The 19771-nt window shown below is 41.6% G+C and overlaps 1 protein-coding gene across 1 annotated transcript in view; it reads right to left on the bottom strand.

Annotated features, from left to right (window-relative positions):
- The window catches only part of LOC124620105 (sorbitol dehydrogenase-like), a gene marked incomplete at its 5' end in the record, with an annotated part of 151900 nt that overhangs the window by 108984 nt on the left and 23145 nt on the right, over positions 1–19771 (bottom strand). The window contains one exon of the mRNA XM_047146774.1: positions 15807–15991. Coding sequence (XP_047002730.1) covers positions 15807–15991 — 185 coding nt within the window. The remainder of the gene's footprint in view (positions 1–15806; positions 15992–19771) is intronic.

Here is a 19771-nt window from a genome sequence, read left to right as displayed (position 1 = left end):
GCGTGAGCCAACTAATCATATCAGTGACTGCTACTTTTGTATGGTTCCTCCTATCAGGAATGGAATATCTAAGAGCAAGAAGCGGACAGTGAACTATTCTAGCATTCCATCTGCCATACGTCCAGTTCTACATGGGGTAGGATTGCCAATACCTGAACCACCAACAGAGTACGAGATTACTTCTGATGGAGATTCTGAATGTTCTGAACCATGTACGTCACAAGACCCAGAGTTTCTTCCAAATATATCATCAACTGACGATCCACAAAAATTGTATCAAAATGAGTTAAGTGATCATATTAGAGATTTGTGGTTACTTGAAAGTGCTTGCACTGCTATGAGGTATGCAGTTAGCGAGCTCGTGCATCTCATTACAGTAAACATGAATATCCCACCATAAAATGTCGTCTACCAGGTATAAAGAACATTAAGAGTGAACGTCTAGTACACCCTAAAAAGATTCTGCTCCGGCCCTTGCACATCAAGTTGGGCCTCATGAAAAACTTTAAGGGAATGAACAAAGATGGTGATGCGGTTAAGTACTTAAGGCAAAAATTCCCTTTCTTAATTGATACCAAAGTAAACGAGGGCATCTTTTTAGATTCAAGAGCTTTTTGGAGCCCATACTTTTGATGGAATCATACAAGGTGATGAGAAGCATGCATGGAAATGTTTTAAGACAGTCTGTTTACGATTCTTAAGGAACAAACGAGCAATAAATTACAAGGAGATTGTAGATAACATGTTGTCTCTTATGAACAACTTGGTTGCAACGTGCCACTGAAGTGGGATTTCTTACATAATCATCTTGACTTCTTCCCCAAAGATTGTTGTGCAGTAAGTGATGAACATGGAGAGCGATTTCATCAAGATATTGTCACATTTCAGAAGAGGTATGCCGGAAAGTGGAGTCCTACTATGTTAGCAGATTACTGCTGGACTGTCATAAGGGATGTTCCCGAGTATGTATATAAACGTCAAGCTAAGCGAAAATGGTCGTCTTCTGAATTTATCTCTGAACAAAATATGTAATTGTACATATGGACATTTAATATTTGTAATCATTTGTATACATTTATGACCAATTAATTTATATTTTTTGTGCTTTACATACTGCTGGCACAAAGTAGACTTACAAAGTATTTTCATTCATGTAATATTATCATCTTCGTTTTTTCTTAATTTTTTACTTTTGGACTTCCAGAGTGGCACTGAAAATTTATCAGTGCATAAAACATAATATAATTCAAGTAATTATTCACTTAAAGTTTGTTATGCTGGATCTTGGAACATGAATGCATATTTAGTTAGTGAGTTATTTATACAAAAACATAGATAACTTAAAAAAACTAGAGCTAAATATTCACGAAGATGATGATTTTGTATCATTTTATACTGAAATAAATATAGCTAACTCAAAATCATGCAATTTAGACAATTTCACTTCAAATTTGTTGTCCAGTGTCACAATAGTTTCTACATCAGTCCTTCTAGAGCTACGAGTATTTTTATTTCTCACCATATAAGCGTATGTAAGATAAAGAGGCAAGGATTATATAGCTTTTACCTGTGGCTGCGTTAGCACATCAATAATTTTGTTATGATAAGTGATGGTGAGGCAGTATGTTAGTAATTTAAAAATATCTGTGTATATAGTGGTATAGATATGTACATGTGTGTGTATGCATAAATGTTTGTATGAATAAATGTGCATAGGCACATAATGAAAGTCTTTTTATTTTTTTTCATATGTCGAATCATAGTTAAAAGTATTAAAAACTACGAAAAAATTTCTTTGTTATCAATTATTTATTGCAAGATTTTAACAGAGTTGTATAAACAATGTTTTTCGTCTTGCCATCTTTTTCAAGGACATAGATATTTTATGAGTTTGGCACAAGTCAGCATGCCACATACAACTGTCCACGAGAAAAAAATAGTTTTTACCTAAAAGAACACCGGCAACTTTGAGAGTGTGCCCTTCGGCTTTATTTATGGCCATTACATAAACAATGTTCAGCGACATTTGTAATCTTTTAAATTCAAAAGACAGATCCGTCGGAATAATTGAGATTTGTTGAATCGAAACACTTTTTCCTTTAGCTGAGTTCATTGTAATAGCCCTAAAATATTTGGCCCCAGATGTGTAATTTGGAAGCGGGTACCATTACACACACTGTCTTTTATTCTTTTATTTACTGTTTACAACAAGCTCCATTGCAGTATTTGTAAGACTGCATATACGTAATGCGTGTGTATGCGAGTGTGTGTGTGTGTGTGTGTGTGTGTGTGTGTATGTGTGTGTGTTTTTGCGTGGACTGTAGTGTGAAGTTTGTGTTGTATGATGATGATTATGATGATAATGAGAGAAGGGAGACGGTGAAATCCGGAGCCAGCACGTAACTTACTCCTCGTAAATAGCATCATGGGTGCCGCCAAGCTAAACGTCCTCATCCGACGGACAGATAACTAACAATGTCATATGCCCTCACTTCATGAGACACTGCGGAGAGTTTTCGTATTTAAACCAGGACGTTGACGCAAAGTCTGTTTTTTTTTTCTTTTTCACTACCAGGATTCGAACCGGCTTACACCCGGGTTGAACACATTACGGTCGCACCAAGATTTATCACTAAGGGGACTGGATCACTAAACTTTAAACTCGCTTTATAAGAAGACACTGCTGACAATTTCAAAAAGTTAAGAAACTTCATAGAGTAAGATATGACTTGCTCAGTGTCTGTGATATTATCAACAGAGAGGTACTCTACAATATCTCCTCCTACTTGCGACCTAATTGTTTGAGTTATCTGTCTCACAAATTCATTAGTCGGCTCCATAATTTCCCTCCCACTCAACCGTCCGTTATTTCTCATATCTTCTTGGAGTTCACGATAAACTTTGCTCACTAAGTCTTATGTACTGTGTACAATACTACAGAATTCACGATGTAATGTAATCATGCCTTGGCATCTGTATGAATACGATCTTCACCGATTTTGAGGAGGACATCCCGCGTATTGTGTAGCTTCTGCGTCACTGAACAGTTGCATGAACAGATTTGTTTTTACATTAAATTTTTTAAAATGTTGCCATATGGCTGACTTCTTTGAACACGCATTTACCTCATCCGCCGATGTGCCTTCAGTTATTACGGGCAAAATCTGTCAAGACATTGTACATTAAGGACAAACACCATACGAGAACTTATCTGTGTCTCAAAAACTATTCGCCTAAATATTGTGATACATATTTGAAACCATCCAATTATATTACGCTAAAATTTAACATAAGGTTCCATTAAAAAAAAACAAAGATGGCCTCATATCTCTGTAATAAAAAAATAGCACAAACATGAAATGCGATCTATTCAAGTAGCCCCTGGCCCTGCAATTCACTGTCCAAACGGCATCTTTGTATCTATTACTGTTGGGGAGATACAATGGGTATTATGACTTAGCTGCCTCACCCTGTATAGTAACAACAACGGTTCTAACATGACAGAACAGTGAGCTGGGAGAAAGATGCGGGTACGACATTCCATGCTGCTTCCACTCTTTACAAAAAGTTAATCAAGCGTAATGGCTGGGGGGGGGGGGGGAGGGGGGGGCTGTGGCGTGTCAGAGTTTCAGCAACTCATGAGCAGATGTTTGCAATAGCTGGGAGATGCGGAGAATGTACTGAAGAGGGCAGGTCAGGACAACACGGACAACATGCGGCCTTGCATCATCTTGTTGAAAGATTAAGTCCCAGAGACCACAAAAACTGATACAAACACAGGCCTCAACACGCCAGAAAAGCACTGTTCAATCACATTAACGTGACCACCGTTCAAAAGCCTGAATAAGAACCTTTTGTGGCACAAATCGCTACGAGACGTGCAGAAGAGAGTCAGTGAAGTTGTGGAAGGTACTGAGAGGTATGTGGAGCCATCCTGACTCCAGAGCAGCGGCCAGCTGTGCTAGGTTTCTGGGCTAGGTTCCGTGGCGTGTACAGCCCGATCGAGGTGGTCCCACAGATTTGCGACTGGATTTAAATCCGGGGAGTTCAGTGGCCAGGGGAGTACGATAAACTCATACTGATGCTCTGCGAACTACGCAATTACGTTGTGAGCTGTGTGACACGTTCCACTGTGCTGCTCGTAGGTGCCACCGTTTAGATGAACAAACAAACTACCGATAGAGGTGGACGTGGTGCCCGAGAACAGATGCATACTTGTATTGATCCATTGTGCCTTCGAGAATAACAAGATCACACACGGAATATCACGAAAACGTCCCCAAGACCATAATGCTCCTCCCTCCGGCCTGGATCCTTCCGACTAATGTTGGAGGGTCATATAAGCCAACGGCCATTTGTATGATGGAGCATAGAACTTGATTCATCTAAAGAAGCCAGCTGTCGTCACTCAGTGGCCGTCCAACTGCGGTACTGGCGTGTAAAACCCTGCCTTCGTCGACGATGAATAGCAGTCAGCATTGATGTGCTAACCAGGTGCCTGCTGCGGAGGTCCACACGCAGCAACGTTCGCTGAACGGTCATTGATGAGACACTGTTGGTAGCCCCTTGGTTCATCTGGCCAGTAAACTACTCATCAATTGAACGTCTACTCGCCTGTACACCTCTCCGCAGCCGTCGTTCACACTATCATTTATGGTTCATGATGCAACACGGTTGCCTCGATGCCAGTTTGGATAGTGCCACTCTGTCAGGTGCGGTATACTTTAACGAGGGCAGCACGCGAACCTTTTGCAAACTAATCGCTCTGTTTCCACATTACAATTGCTGCAGTGTTTTCCGTGTCCCTCCGACATGTCTAGTGTTGCTACCTGCCGTTCGTGAGTGGTTGTTGCACGCTGACGACTGGTGCGGGTTGCACTCAGCATTCGTGACTCCAACCGACGAACGTCCAAGTTGCAAACGTGACAACAGCTGAGAGACTGGTGTGCTGACCACATGTCACCCCATACTGTATCCTCATGACGCCGTGTGACAGAAGATCTCACAGTGGCTGTTCGACATACTCTGGGCCTTCGTCTGTTCAAGGAGCTCGTTAATTTTATATCTACCATACTTTCTACTGACTGACATAGTGTCTGACGCTGTACTTTTGTTTCCCTTTGTTTTACATGCAAAACTTACATTCTTGAGAATGCACATAAGTTTTGAATTGTGAAAAGGACATCATGCTGTTAATTATGGTAATTTGCGTCTGTGTACGGTAACAGCATGTTCGAAAGACACAGTTATACAGTATTGCTTTCTTAGATGTCTGAAGTTCCCCAGTTGTCGGATAACTTACATCCTCGCATTGTAATTTGTCTAACAAAATACACATCATCCGTTTTTACCAATGAAAGGCTACCACAAGGTGATTGATAATATTCATGAGAAATCCTGCACTTATAAAAGCCTTTTACTAATCTGATAATCGAGTTTTCTTATGATATTTGGTATGAGTATGTATACGATACCACGTGTACTTAGTGAGTTCCAAAATGCCGGGCATAAAACGGGATTTTGTGGTGCTCATGACTCGGGTTGTGTTGCCGACAAAAAGGTAGGGTCAAGTGTTTTGGATATCCGTTGGAGTACGGACCATTTATATATCCAAAAGAAAAATCGTTTTGGTGTCACTATCTTTGAATATTACACACTTCCTCCTGCTTAGGCAAATGGAGAAAATCGGTTAGTCCTTTTTGCATTTGATGTGGTCTCCGGTGGACTTGATGGAACTTGAGGAGGCACCATTAGTTCATGGGCAATTCCTCGGAAAACATAAAAAAGGGTCTCTTTACTGTAAAATTGAAACAAATGAGCCCTCGGTCACTACTATTTTTAGTCTTACTGACTGGTTTCAACACTTCTAAGAGTGCCTTCATCAGAATTAAAACAGTACTGCTTCTGTCTTTTATGTTAGTCAGTACTTACACTTTTTATATAAATATCTTTTCCTATAAATTTATAGCTACGTTATAGGCCATTTTAATTGTTTTAATTCTGATGAAGGCACTCTTAGGAGTGTTGAAACCTGGTCAATAAGACTAAAAATAATAGTGACCGAGGGCTCATTTGTTTCAACTTTAGTTTAGAAACGGTCACTGAACTAAGCAGCCATGTTTAAAACTTTGTCTTCTTTCTGTATTTTCGCCGTCACCAGCGGACCAAAACCCAGCTTAGTATTCTAAGACGGCTATGCTCAGCAAACGGCTGAAATTTTTACAATATATTCAGTATTCCTAAGATCCCGAACTCGAACAACCTTGAAAATTTTCTTTATCCTTTTCCGAGATTCAGAAGTTCAAAGTTACCCTTCGTGTACGTGTAAAACCCGCACTTAAAATCCGGCGTGAGGCGAAAAAGTGATCGCAACACAGAGAAATATGCTGTGAAGTGTCTCCGGTATCATCTGGGAAACCATGCGGTAATCGTAAATCACATGGCTGAGGTGTAAAATTTGTTTTTCGGTGTTTCAGTTGCCGATAAGTGACATATCTAAATTTTACTCACCAATACATTTATTTCTGTGGTGTCACCGCCAGACACCACACTTGCTAGGTGGTAGCCTTTAAATCGGCCGCGGTCCGTTAGTATTCGTCGGACCCGCGTGTCACCACTGTCAGTGATTGCAGACCGAGCGCCGCCACACAGCAGGTCTAGAGAGACGTCCTAGCACTCGCCCCAGTTGTACAGCCGACTTTGCTAGCGATGGTTCACTGACAAATTACGCTCTCATTTGCCGAGACGATAGTTAGCATAGCCTTCAGCTACGTCATTTGCTACGACCTAGCAAGGCGCCATTATCATTTGCTATTTATCTTGTGATGCATGTACCGTCAGACCGATGTTCACCAATTATGAGTTAAAGTTAAGTATTCCAGTAGTTACTTACGTTCTTTGCTACTATAAATTCCCTTAACTGTTCCAGACCTCACGCCAGCCTGCGTGAGCTTAAACGCGTGCCTTTCGGCTTCCTCCTAGTGGCTTGGCTGTCCCGTCAAGTCACAACAATTTCCATATAAGTTACATGCCCTGCTGCAGCAGGGAAAAGAAGGGAACCAGAGGAGCACAAAAAATGCGAATATGTTCCTGTTTATTTAAAAGACACTGACTGGAAGTGGGATAACAGCTGTCCCATTCTACCTTCCTCAGCGCCTTTAAAAATTTCCCCAAAAAATTGGCACGTAATCATATTCACGCATTTTTATTCTGAGAGATAATAAGACACTGGCCGTAATAATGAGACGTTAAAGTGGTAAGTACCGGAAGATAGTGGACTATGGCTGTCTTATAGAAAGAGCAAAGGAGACAATGGCAGAATGAGAGAAACAGAGAGAGACAGTGGCAGTGGCACATAGTTGACAGTGTTACAACAGTGCTAGGAAGAGAGTGAAAGTGACAGTGCCTCGGGGAGGGGGTGGGGGAGAGGGGAGGGGAGCGAGGAGGGAGGAATAAAGAGAAAGAGAAAGTGGATGTGGGTGAGTGTCTGTGGTAATGAGAAACAGAGTACACGAAAACGACAGCGAGGAAGAGAGATAAAGTGATAGTGAGAAAATAGAGCAGCAGTAGGAAGAACGAATGAGATATTAGCGGTAAGAGGAAGCACGAGGGTGACAGTGGCAGTGAGAGGGGACAGTAGCAGTAGGACAGAACGAAGGGACTGTGGCAGTGAGACAGGAGGCACTGATAGAGAGAAACAGGGAGTTAATGACAGTGAGAGAATGGACAAGTGGGAGTGGATGGGTATGAGCGACTAATAGCGGTGGATTAATTGGTATGAGCGAGGAACAATTACGGCAACTTATGCGAATGAAAGGTGAGTTGAATGTTAAAAAAGAGGGCGAATATGTTCGCATGTCGAAATTTGAAAAAAATATTTAAAGGTACTGCGGAAGGCAGAATGAGGCAACTGGAACGCCGCTTCTTTCACTTAGCGTCTTTTAAATAAACAGGTACATATTCACATTTTTTATGCTTCCATAGGAACATTTTTCCCTGTTATCTGTACGTAGAGGCCTATTAATAAATTAGCTTCCCTTGACGCATTTTTCCGTCCGTATGTGAAGGCTAGTTTGAGGAACTACAGGAGGTATTTTATTAATAAACAATTGCTCCACGAGGAAAGTTTGCATAATGTACATCATCTATTACCTCTACGCCAGACAAGTCGTCCAGCTGTAGATACTTTGTGCTGCACAAGCAAAGATTCTGTAGTTAGTGTTGTTTTCTATTATTGTTACGTGTTAACGCAGAGAACTTGTGTTATTACCTGATAATGTCGTTTCTTATCACTTCCATCTGAATAACAATAAATTCAACGACGCCAGTGTATTCTTACCAGCAATTACGTCTCTATTCTTCTCGTTTTTCATAGGTACTCTACTAAGCGACGGCTCAACTTACCGGTATGTGGTAATGGCCAAAGTGCATTATGACATTCGTTATCGCCTCAAGATATCCATAGATTTCAGTCGAATTTTATGCAGTGAAATATGAAATGGATTATGAGCATTTAATTTTGAAAAATATGAAGACATGACCAACAAAAAAACGGCGTAGAAAAGTGGAAAGCCCGATGCAGAGACAGCAAGAGCGAAATATTTCATTCCTCCTCGTAGAGACGGGCGGATTCCACAGTGTTTAAACACCTTTTCCGTGAGTATTAAATGCGCCTATGTTTCGATCCTATTCACAAAAAATTAAGGACAAAGTGGATATCTTCCAAACGAAGTGCTTGGAAAAGACAGAAAAAGTGAAGAGCATAAACTCAAAAATAACAACAGCATGCAATTTTTAAACTGGTTTCGTTGTACTGAGTCTTATTATGAAGTACTGGATAGCGCTGCATTCCTCCTGAACCTCACAATTGTGGATGATGTACAATTTTAGAATTATACAACAGCTCAAAGTCAAACAACGGTACTTCAAGAAAAACCACAAATTATGTAATTTAATAATTGAGTCTACTACATTCAGTATTTAAATTATGCATGTAACATGAAACTAAGTGTTATATAAAATAATGTTTTAAGTCCAAAAGGTAATGTAAAGTGTTCTAAGAATCACAATACTAGAACAGACAATTCAAAATTTTAAATTCGTCTTTGTTTTAAAAATCGTATCATCTTTTAATGTTTGCATCAAAGCTCACTGTCTCCATATTTATGCGAGAAAATGCTAATGACCACACTAAAAATTTTTACTTGTACCTCTGTTAAAGTTACAGGTTTGAAAAACTGCTTAATTATTTCTAAACACAAGTAACTACACAATAAGCTAGTGAGTTAGTTATATGTTCCAAAGATCCTTTTAACTATTTTTCTATCGAATGACGTGCAACGAGACAGGTTATAGGACGTGTTTATATGATTAGTTTCGGTGGTGGTTACATGCTGGCCGTTCGCAGAGTCTTAAATGACACAATTGTCTAAATTTAACACTAAATTTTATATATTTTTTTTTCCTGCTCATGGAACTACACTTAAAATTAGGGACGTTTTCTGCAGGATACCATTTTTAAATAACAATTCGTCCATGGAAAACAACGACTTTTCTAGAAAGAAACATTTTAGATTACATTGAAAGTTTCATTTACTGCTGGTCACTCGAATGATCAAAACATTTTGCTGGCGCATACGGAACTGTTTTTATGGGCCTCTAGAAGCTTTAGAGTAATAAAGATCAAATTTGCTCCTAATGTTGTAGCTATGGTCATCGCTAATCCTTACTTCTTTCGTGCAGTATGTATATACCCTGTCATTATCCCCCACTGCGACGCAGAAGTTTGAAATTTGGTTAAATCGAACCTACAGCCTTGTTCTATAATTGTACAACGTGGCACCCTGCGATGTCACCCTCGGCCAAGATGTCGACTCACGCGAGAGAAATGTCAGGTCTCAGAAGTTCATGTGAAGTGTAAGGTGAGGTCACGTTTGCACCAAATTTCACCACAAATCTGCCCACATTGCGCCCCTTCTTTTGACGTCTACACGATGGAGGTCAGTGTCGTGACACCCAGAGTTAAATTCAAGCGGTTTTCCTACGGGCACATAAAATCGCAATACAGCTCAAAAATTGATGCTGCCATACAAAGGGTGTTATCCTGCCGAGAAAAAATTTCACAACACTCCTCAAAAGTAGTGGTAGGCATACTCAAACTCTACCCTTCACCTACAAGCTGCCAGGATAAAGGCGGGAGTCGAAGTACTATATTTATTTCTTGTCAGGAACTGTGTTCAGCTGACTGAGATGCTGGTGTTGGACAGAGAGGAGTTTTAATAAGAGTATTACCTGCAAGCATAGAGCTGAGGACTATATCTATGGCTATCTGACGTCAAGATTTCACTACAGAGACCTCCCCCTGCATTGCTTCACAATCACCTTGCAGCTCAGGTAAACGAAATTCAGGAAAGCCAAAACACGCTACCACAACTGATGGAAAATGCTTCACTGTCCTAACTAAACATCGAAATTGTCGGGGAAAAAACCAGCATTCCTTATCAATGGGTCATAATGCAACACATGTACTGGGGGCTGGGGAAAATCGTTGTCCCAAAAGACTGCACTCGGAGAAAGGGGCGGTCGATATGGTGGCATCAATCCACTATCCTACAAAACACTCTATGGAATGGCTTAAGTCTGATAAACTCATTGATTCTTCTCCTTAATACTCAAGGAATAACATTGTTTGTTAGAACCAACCGTAATTCGGTTTATCTATATTCGACAGCATGTGTAAGAACACAGTTCTGGATTGGAATACATATGTTTCCCCTCCTGTAATATAATGCCCCTGTGTAATACTTACATCGCCTTTGTTGAAGTATGTCTTACAAAAACCAATGTAGTTTACAGGGGGAAGGGGGAGGGTTAAAACTGAATGCAGGCAGAGCATAATTTTTAAGCTTTTCTCGGTATTGAGTGTTGGGAACCCCAAACCACCACAATTCCCCACATTTCATGGTACTTTTCCTCTAATTTTACTGATTCTCAGTCAATTTACGTAATTTTGCATGTCTTTGGCGATTTTATATATTTCGTGGAATTTCCCTCGATTTTACGTTTTTCCCATTATTTGTTGTAATTATACCAGGTTTTTCGCGATTTTTACTGATTTATGGGATTTTTTCATTTTTTTCGATAGTTTTCCGTATGTGTATGGTCATATTGCTGGCATACCCATGTGTTGTTCGATTTCATACAGGGATATTTTCATGTCCTATATACCAGTCTACTGAAAAATTCTCCTCTACATGCATGAATTTGGGTATATAGTGAAAAGTATAGTAACAATCGCCTCGTACCTAGATGAGACTCAGGGAATGGTGCAGATGATAACTCGTAGGCTGGTAACAAATCCGTGTACTGCTAAGACGCATCAGAGAGCTTGTCTGCAGACTCATGTAGCGATGCCCTTGATGGAAACTCAAAGTCCGGCACAGTTCTACATGGTCCCTTGATCTCCACTCTACCATGTAGGGATCTGCAACAGGGAGCTGACATGTGTACAGAATTGATTTCTGCTGCTCCTCTGATATTTTTTCCCACAAGTATATGCTCTTATTGCTTACCAGACAAGTTTCACTACTTTTGTTTATACTCATACCTTCCAACTCCGATACGTTCCCACAACCCTGTCAGGATGTCTACAAAATGTACATCTCAGGTACTTTTTTATCCTAGTAATAATTTATTCACTAGCTGAAAGTATGTCAACTGCACTTAGCATCCTGGAACATGACAGTTTCCCTTCTCTGTACCTACAAAGTGCGCTTCCCCGGGAGTATAATTTACAAACAGTTAACAAGTTATGCATTTGAACCGCAAAAATCCACCGCTGACAGCACTACACACATGTATATAGACTATACATGCATATTACCAATTGCGAAATTTAACCCCTTGTATGTTATTTTCGACAGTGCTACAGCCCTGCAAATAGGGAAAAACTCTTAGCAAAACGATTCTATAGGGGATGTAAGCACATTTAAATTCATCCTGCTAAAGAGCATACCTTCTTTGATGCATGTTATGTTACCGATACTTTGTAACAATATTCTCTAGATTCTCCAGTAGTAACAACAAACTAAACATGCTGCTGCTCCTATCACATCTTCTTTTATACTCTTAAAGGTCTGTGATGATGGCACATGATCATTCCAGTTCCGCTATTTCGTGTGCTAGATGTCTGTTGGAAGGAGGGAGGCAGTCCTTCTTAAGTATTATTGTCATGTATGAGATAGGACAGCATATTAGTCGGGTGGTATGGTATAGCACTGTACTCGAATGCACCCAGTCACACACACAACCAAATATTCTATAGATGCATTACATTTGCTCTATTTTCTGAATGTCTATGTCTATTTCTGTGTTGCAGATGGATAGCAGGACTCAGGGTAGACCCGAGTTAGTGTCAGAATGTTGATGGTCAACACTGGAACAGTAATCATGTACATGACTGCAAAATGTGGAAGCAATGCTCTTCGAAACAGAACATTGAGACATCTGCTACCCCCATCAGTGTAGAAGATGAGATTAACTGTATAGGTCATAACCTTCGGATAGCTGTTTGAAAATGCTCTACAATGCCACAAACCCTTCCATTTTCCATGTGTTGCAATGTCTTCCACGTTTTTGACAATTAGTAACATCACCTCTGTGTTTTTGTTTCTACCATCCTGTGCGTTGTGGAACCAGCATAGTTAACACCATGCAATGTTCACCTTTCTGTGAGACCAATGGATCGAAATGTTTTAATGTCAGTTTATCACCTGACACAGACCTCTAGGTTATCGTAGAAAAACAAAGTGTATGGCGATGTTCAAAGCTGTAGTCAAACAATGTCTGGACGTGTTACAGCTGAAGAAAATGTATTAAACTGCTTATGAAAGAACAACACGGGAACCTTCTCTTGTGATTGACAGTCTGTGGGTTATGGTCTTCCTCCAGTAGAGGCAACAGAACTTTTCACGGATCTGTGCAAACAAATTCGGTCTCTGGCCACCTGCTCCAATGAAGCAATACATGTATATGTAATATGCCCGATGTCAACCCACAGACAGTATTTGTTTTTCGATATATCAGAAGATAAATATGCAGTAAAATCTTATAGGAGGTTTATTACAAGGAGCTGTATGACTAGTTAAAGTTTGGATGCAGACAGGTTGTAGTTGTTACCTACTATGTATGTTACAAAATAACGACGAGGAGTGCTTTCGAACATACTATACGACTGTATAGACGATTAATTGTATTGGTATTTCATACATCTGCAGTGAATGTAGTGCCCTCATGTATGACAATTTGTAATCTGAACATGTGGAATGCTCTCAAACTACATCGACTTCGCTCATAAAACTAACAGAAATCGACTGTATCTATTCTCGTGGAATCATGACTGTTTTTATTATTATCGACACGATTGTGTGTTTAAAAATACACTAGTGGCCCTTAAAATTGCTACACCACGAAGATGACGTGCTACAGACGCGAAATTTAACCGACAGGAAGAAGATGCTGTGATATGCAAATGATTAGCTTTTCAGAGCATTCACACAAGGTTGGCGCCGGGGACGACACCTACAACGTGCTGACATGAGGAAAGTTTCCAACCGATTTCTCATACACAAACAGCAGTTGACCGGCGTTGCCTGGTGAAACGTTGTTGTGATGCCTCGTGTAAGGAGGAGAAACGCGTACCATCACGTTTCCGACTTTGATAAAGGTCGGATTGTAGCCTATCGCGATTGCGGTTTATCGTATCGCGATATTGCTGCTCTCGTTGGTCGAGATCCAATGACTGTTAGCAGAATATGGAATCGGTGGGTTCAGGAGGGTAGAACGGAACGCCGTGCTGGATCACAATGGCCTCGTATCACTAGCAGTCGAGATGAAAGGAATATTATCCGCATGGCTGTAACGGACCGTACAGCCACATCTCGATCCCTGGGTAAACAGATGGGGACGTTTGCAAGACAACTACTATCTGCACGAACAGTTGGACGACGTTTGCAGCAGCATGGACTATCAGCTCGGAGACCATGACTGCGGTTACCCTTGACGCCGCATCACAGACAGGAGCGCCTGCGATGATGTATACAACGACGAACCTGGGTGCACGAATGGCAAAACGTCATTTTTCGGGTGAATCCCGGTTTTGTTTACAGCATCATGATGGTCGCACCCGTGTTTGACGACATCGCGGTGACGCACATTGGAAGCGTGTATTCGTCATGTTCTTACTGGCGTATCACCCGGCGTGATGGTATGGGGTGCCATTGGTTACACGTTTCGGTCACCTCTTGTTCGCACTGACGGCACTTTGAACAGTGGACTTTACATTTCAGATGCGTTACGACCCGTGGCTCTACCCTTCATTCAATCCCTGCGAAACCCTACATTTCAGCAGGATAATGCACGACCGCATGTTGCTCGTCCTGTACGGGCCTTTCTTGATACAGAGAATGTTCGACTGCTGCCCTGGCCAGCACATTCTCCAGATCTCTCACCAACTGATAACGTCTGGTCAATGGTGGCCGAGCAACTGGCTCGTCACACTACGCCAGTCACTACTTTTGATGAACTGTGGTATGATGTTGAAGCTGCATGGGCAGCTGTACCTGTACACGCCATCCAAGCTCTGTTTGACTCAATGCCCAGGCGTATCAATGTCGTTATTACGGCCAGAGGTGGTTGTTCTGGGTACTGATTTCTCAAGATCTATTCACCCTAATTGCGTGGAAATGTAATCACATGTCAGTTGTAGTATAATATATTTGTCCAATGAATACCCGTTTATCATCTGCATTTCTTCTTGGTGTAGCAATTTTAATGGCCAGTAGTGTAGCTCATGACTTACCCCAAAAAAAAAAAAAAAAAAAAAAAAAAAAAAAAAAAAAAAAAAAAAATTAAATAACAGTTTATTGAATGGAAATACGCAAAAAATGTTAGGATCTTGACTCATTTGTTTTCAAGACTACTAATTACAAGAAGAGCAAAAGTAGCTGAACTTAATGTTTTGAGCAGCTCAGTAGCAAATATCTTCCAGCTCAAGTTTTCATGAAAATGTGCACCCAAAAAATTGGAGAATTCTATCCAGTTGACTGTCTCCTGTTCATGTGCCTCTGACAACTATTGTTATCACTTTGTTGTACAGAACTGAATATAGTGTGTATCCTTAAAATTAAAGGAGAATCCATTTTCAGAGAACAACTTCATAATTCTTTCAAAAAAAGTCTTTAATCATTCCTTCTGTTTCTTTCTCTCTAATGGAGTTCATAATAATATTAGCATGATCTGCAAAAATCTAGAGTGATATACGTTTTCCTGTCCTTCTAAAAATTTACGAAGCCAGAGAATGTGAGTTCTGTATCTACACCCCTTGCATATCATCTGATGGTGGTTCAGTAATAAGTCGAAACCGTTAATCATAGCATCTGAGCAATCTAAGTCCGAAACGCACAGATTTAGGGGATTACGTGCAGATATTGTGATCATTAGTACATCTTGTCACACATACTTGGTAGAACTGACCAACCTAAAAACATACTAATGCCAATAGCTATAATTATTAGTCTGCAAATGAAGTATATACTAATGTAATGCTATTCAGTACACTGTCCTCAGTCATCAATAAAAATGTATGCACTTGTACCCCTAACAACCTGTGTAATAGAAAGGTTTTTACGCTGGTCACCGCCTTTTCCTGAGGCAGTACGCCTAGTCTCTATGATCACTTACTACAAGAATACTGTCACAAGCTCTGTTCAGACGGCTATTGGAAACAAGAGCTGTTGACACCATCGTACCTGTGATAACAATCCTGACCGCTCCGTACGCTCTGGCTGCACAAATGGTGGCCAGGCCAATGGGTCCTGCCCCTACAATTAAGACTCTGGTGCCACAGGACAGATTAGCTCTCCGGCAAGCGTGTACGGCCACAGATAGCGGTTCCAGCAGCGCTCCATCCTCCAGGGTCAGACTGTCTGGCAACCTGCAAACACATGACTTTATTGGACAAACACGTTACGTCTGTAGAGACATATCGGTATTTACACTTGGTGACCAACAGAATAATCGGAGTTTCAAGAACATACAGCAACTAGGTGAGCAGGACATGACTTGGTTCCGATGTTGCTGGCCAACGTGGTTAAAGTACCAACCACCCGATTATTCTAGCTCGCTGTCTTGACCGTTGCCCAAAACATCTACATACGTACTCCGAAATCCAGCATATGGTGCATGGCAAAGGGTATCTGTGCCACTATTAATCATTTCCTTTCCTGTTCCAATCACTAATAGAGACTGACTATATGCCATCCTATAATCCCTAATTTCTCTTACCTTACTTTGGCGGTGCTTAAACGGAATGTACGCTGGCGGCAGTAAATCATTCTGCAGGTGGCTTCAAATGCCGATTCTCTAAATTTACTCAATACTTTTCATCGAAAAGGACGACTTTCTTCCCTCCAGGGAATCTCATTTGAATTCCGTAAGTATCGCCATAATATCTGCATGTTGTTCACACCTACGGATAACGAATCTAGGAGCCCGCTTCTGAAATGCTGCGACGTCTTCCTTCAGTCTGACATGGCGGGGTTCCCAAACACTCGAGAAGTACTTAAAAATGGATCACAGTACTGTTCTAAACGCGGTCTCCTTTATAGATGAACGACACTTTCCAAAATTTTTCCAACTGACCAAAATCGACCATTCACCTTGCCTACTACCGTTCTTACGCACTCATTCCATTTCATATCGCTTTGCATCGTTGCGCCTCGACATTTAATCGACACCAATAAGCCAGTATGCGATGGTTACGGGATTGTTTTACCTACTCATCCGCATTAACTTGCATTTTTCTACACTTAGAACAAGTTCCCATTCATTTTGTCTAAGTCATCCCGTATCCTCCTACAGTCACTTAACGGTGACATCCTCCTGTACACCACAGCATCACCAGCAAACAGCTGCAGATTGCTGCTGACCCTGTCCGTCAGATCACTTATGTGTATAGAGAGTAAGATCAGTCATTTCACAATTCTCTGGGGCACACTTGACCACACTCTTGTCTCTGATGAACACTTGCAGTCACGAACAGCGTACTGGGTTCCTTCACTTCGAGCCACTGTCATATCTGGGAACGTATTTCGTTTTATCGTACCTTGGTTAGCACTCTAAATGAGGCACTGTATCAAATGCTTTCCGGAAATCTAGGAATATGGAATCTGCCTGTCGCCCTTCATTAATCATTTGGAGAATATCATGTGAGGGAAGGGGAAGCTGAGTTTCGGACAAGCGATGTTTTTATATCCGATCTGATTTGTGGACAGAAGCTTTTTGCCTCAATGTAATTCATTACACCGGAGTCCAAATTTAAAGCAACAAACGGAAATTTTGCTAGATTGCGTTTATATTGCCATGAAACAGTATAAAGAGCCACCTAGTAAAGTAGAAACCATGTAAAGAAGGCAGAACATAAGCAACTGCTTTGTGCATAATGGTAGAAAAACCTTTTCTCCATTTTTTCCAACTTAACAGATTTGCACACATATTCCGACAACTAGTTAATGTGCTCAGTACTGGCTGTGACCACCTCTGGCAGCAATACAGGCCGGACAGCGACGGAGCATGCTGAGAATGATTCCATCAATCTCATGTTGAGGTAATAAAGCTTATTCTTCCTGCATACATTGGAGAGTAGTTGGTGGATGCTGACGTGATGCAGCCTGTCTTCCTATTGCATTCCAGACACGTTCTATGGGATTCAAATCCTGAGAGCGAGCAGACCACGTCATGCTTGCCATATTTTCCGTTTCCTATTAAACATCAACCACACGTTCTCTATGAGGTCGAGCACTCTCATCCATCAATACGAACTCTGGGTCCACACCATTTCGCAGCAACCGCTCATGAGGTCCCAAGATCTCTTCGTGATACATAACAGCAGTTAAACCTTGCCGATTTCCCAGTACAGTTTCATGAAGAGTTGTTCGAGAGGTCCACATAACCCTTGCAAACATCATTAAGGATCCTCCTCGATATCGGTCTTTTTCCACAATGCTTATGTTCCGTAATCGTGTTCCGCGTTCCTTCCCGATGCGAATGCTTGGGGAATCACTCTCCAGAGAAAGTCGGGACTCATCTGTGAAAAGAACATTGGCCCATTGTTCGGCGTCCAGGTGGGATGTTGACGACTAAGACGTTCCCTTCTGTGAAGGCGCATCAAACGTACACTTACAGCAGGTCTCCGACAGTAAAGGCCACTCTGACGAAGCCTTTTGTCTCCGTTTGTCTCTATACAACACGTTCAGTGGATGCTGCGAGGTCAAATGCCAGTTGCCATGCAGTACTAGGCGTTAGCGTCGTGCCCTTACAGCCCAACAACACTCTTCTATTTCTGATATCACACATGATCGGCCCTGTCCTGGTCTTCGGGATACAGTTTCGGTCTCTGTAAACTGTCGCCACATTCGATAAACAACAGAACGGTACACATTAAGCCATCGGGCCACATCAGTATGCGACTGTTCTGCTTCCATTCTTCTTATGGCCCTCCACCGCAGAGAGTCTGGTAGGCATGTTCTTTGTGCCATTCCGTCCCGTCTGTGACAGTATACACAGCAACCGTGGATGTGGGACAGCCCACCACACACTACCCCGTTTGATAGGTGCACTGACATCAACGTTGGCGTGGTTGTCCGTTGACCGAAATGTCACCTTCCGTGCAGAACACGATTGTACGGACATCTGTTAACAGTTTGTACGATTATATCCCGGATTCGACACAAGACGGAGAAATAACGATTTGTTGCTTTAATTTTGGACTCTAGTGTATATTCGAAGTGAGAACATGTTCAAGTATCCTGCACCAAATTGACGTTAAGGATACTGGTCTGTAATTCTGCGGGTCCGTTTTTTACCGTTGTTAAGTACGATAATCTCTTTCAGTCTTTTAACGCTTGAGCACAGCGATGGTGGCCAAGTGTAACTGAAATTGAGGATAGGAGGGGACACATCTTCTTAATAACAGTCGACAACGTACTCAATTAAAGAGATGTACCGAAGCGCCAAAAAAACTGATATAGGCATGGGTATACAAAAACAGAGATATGTAAACAGGCAGAATACGGCGCTGCGATCGACAACGCCTATATAAGACAACAAGTGTCTGGCGCAGTTGTTAGATCGCTTACTGCCGCTACAATGGCCGTTATCAAGATTTAAGTGACTTTGTGTTGTGGACTGGCAAGACAGCCAATCCACAGTGACGGGTAACCGAAAGGCACGCGTTTAACTGACGCAGGCTGGCGTGAGGTCTGAAACAGGATACATAATGAATGCTATAAAGAAAAGTACGTAGCTGCTGGAATACTTAACTTTAATCCACAATTGGTGAACATTGGTCTTGTTACTGTACATGCTTCAATAGATACATAGCAAAGGATAATTGGCGCCTTGCTAGGTCGTAGCAATTGACTTAGCTGAAGGCTATGCTAACTATCGTCTCGGCAAATGAGAGCGTAATTCTCAGTGAACCTTTCCTAGCAAAGTCGGCTGTACAACTGGGGCGAGTGCTAGTAAGTCTCTCTAGACCTGCCGTGTGGCGGCGCTCGGTCTGCAATCACTGATAGTGGCGACACGCGGGTCCGACGTATACTAGCAGACCGCGGCCGATTTAAAAGCTACCACCTAGCAAGTGTGGTGTCTGGCGGTGACACCACACTTTGAACGTGGTGTTACATTCGGCGCGCGAGCGATGGGATACATCACC

Source organism: Schistocerca americana, chromosome 6 (genome assembly GCF_021461395.2).
Source record: "Schistocerca americana isolate TAMUIC-IGC-003095 chromosome 6, iqSchAmer2.1, whole genome shotgun sequence".
Classification (NCBI taxonomy): domain Eukaryota; kingdom Metazoa; phylum Arthropoda; class Insecta; order Orthoptera; family Acrididae; genus Schistocerca; species Schistocerca americana.
Note: the sequence above shows the minus strand (reverse complement) of the source record. Positions and strands in the feature narration are given on the sequence as shown.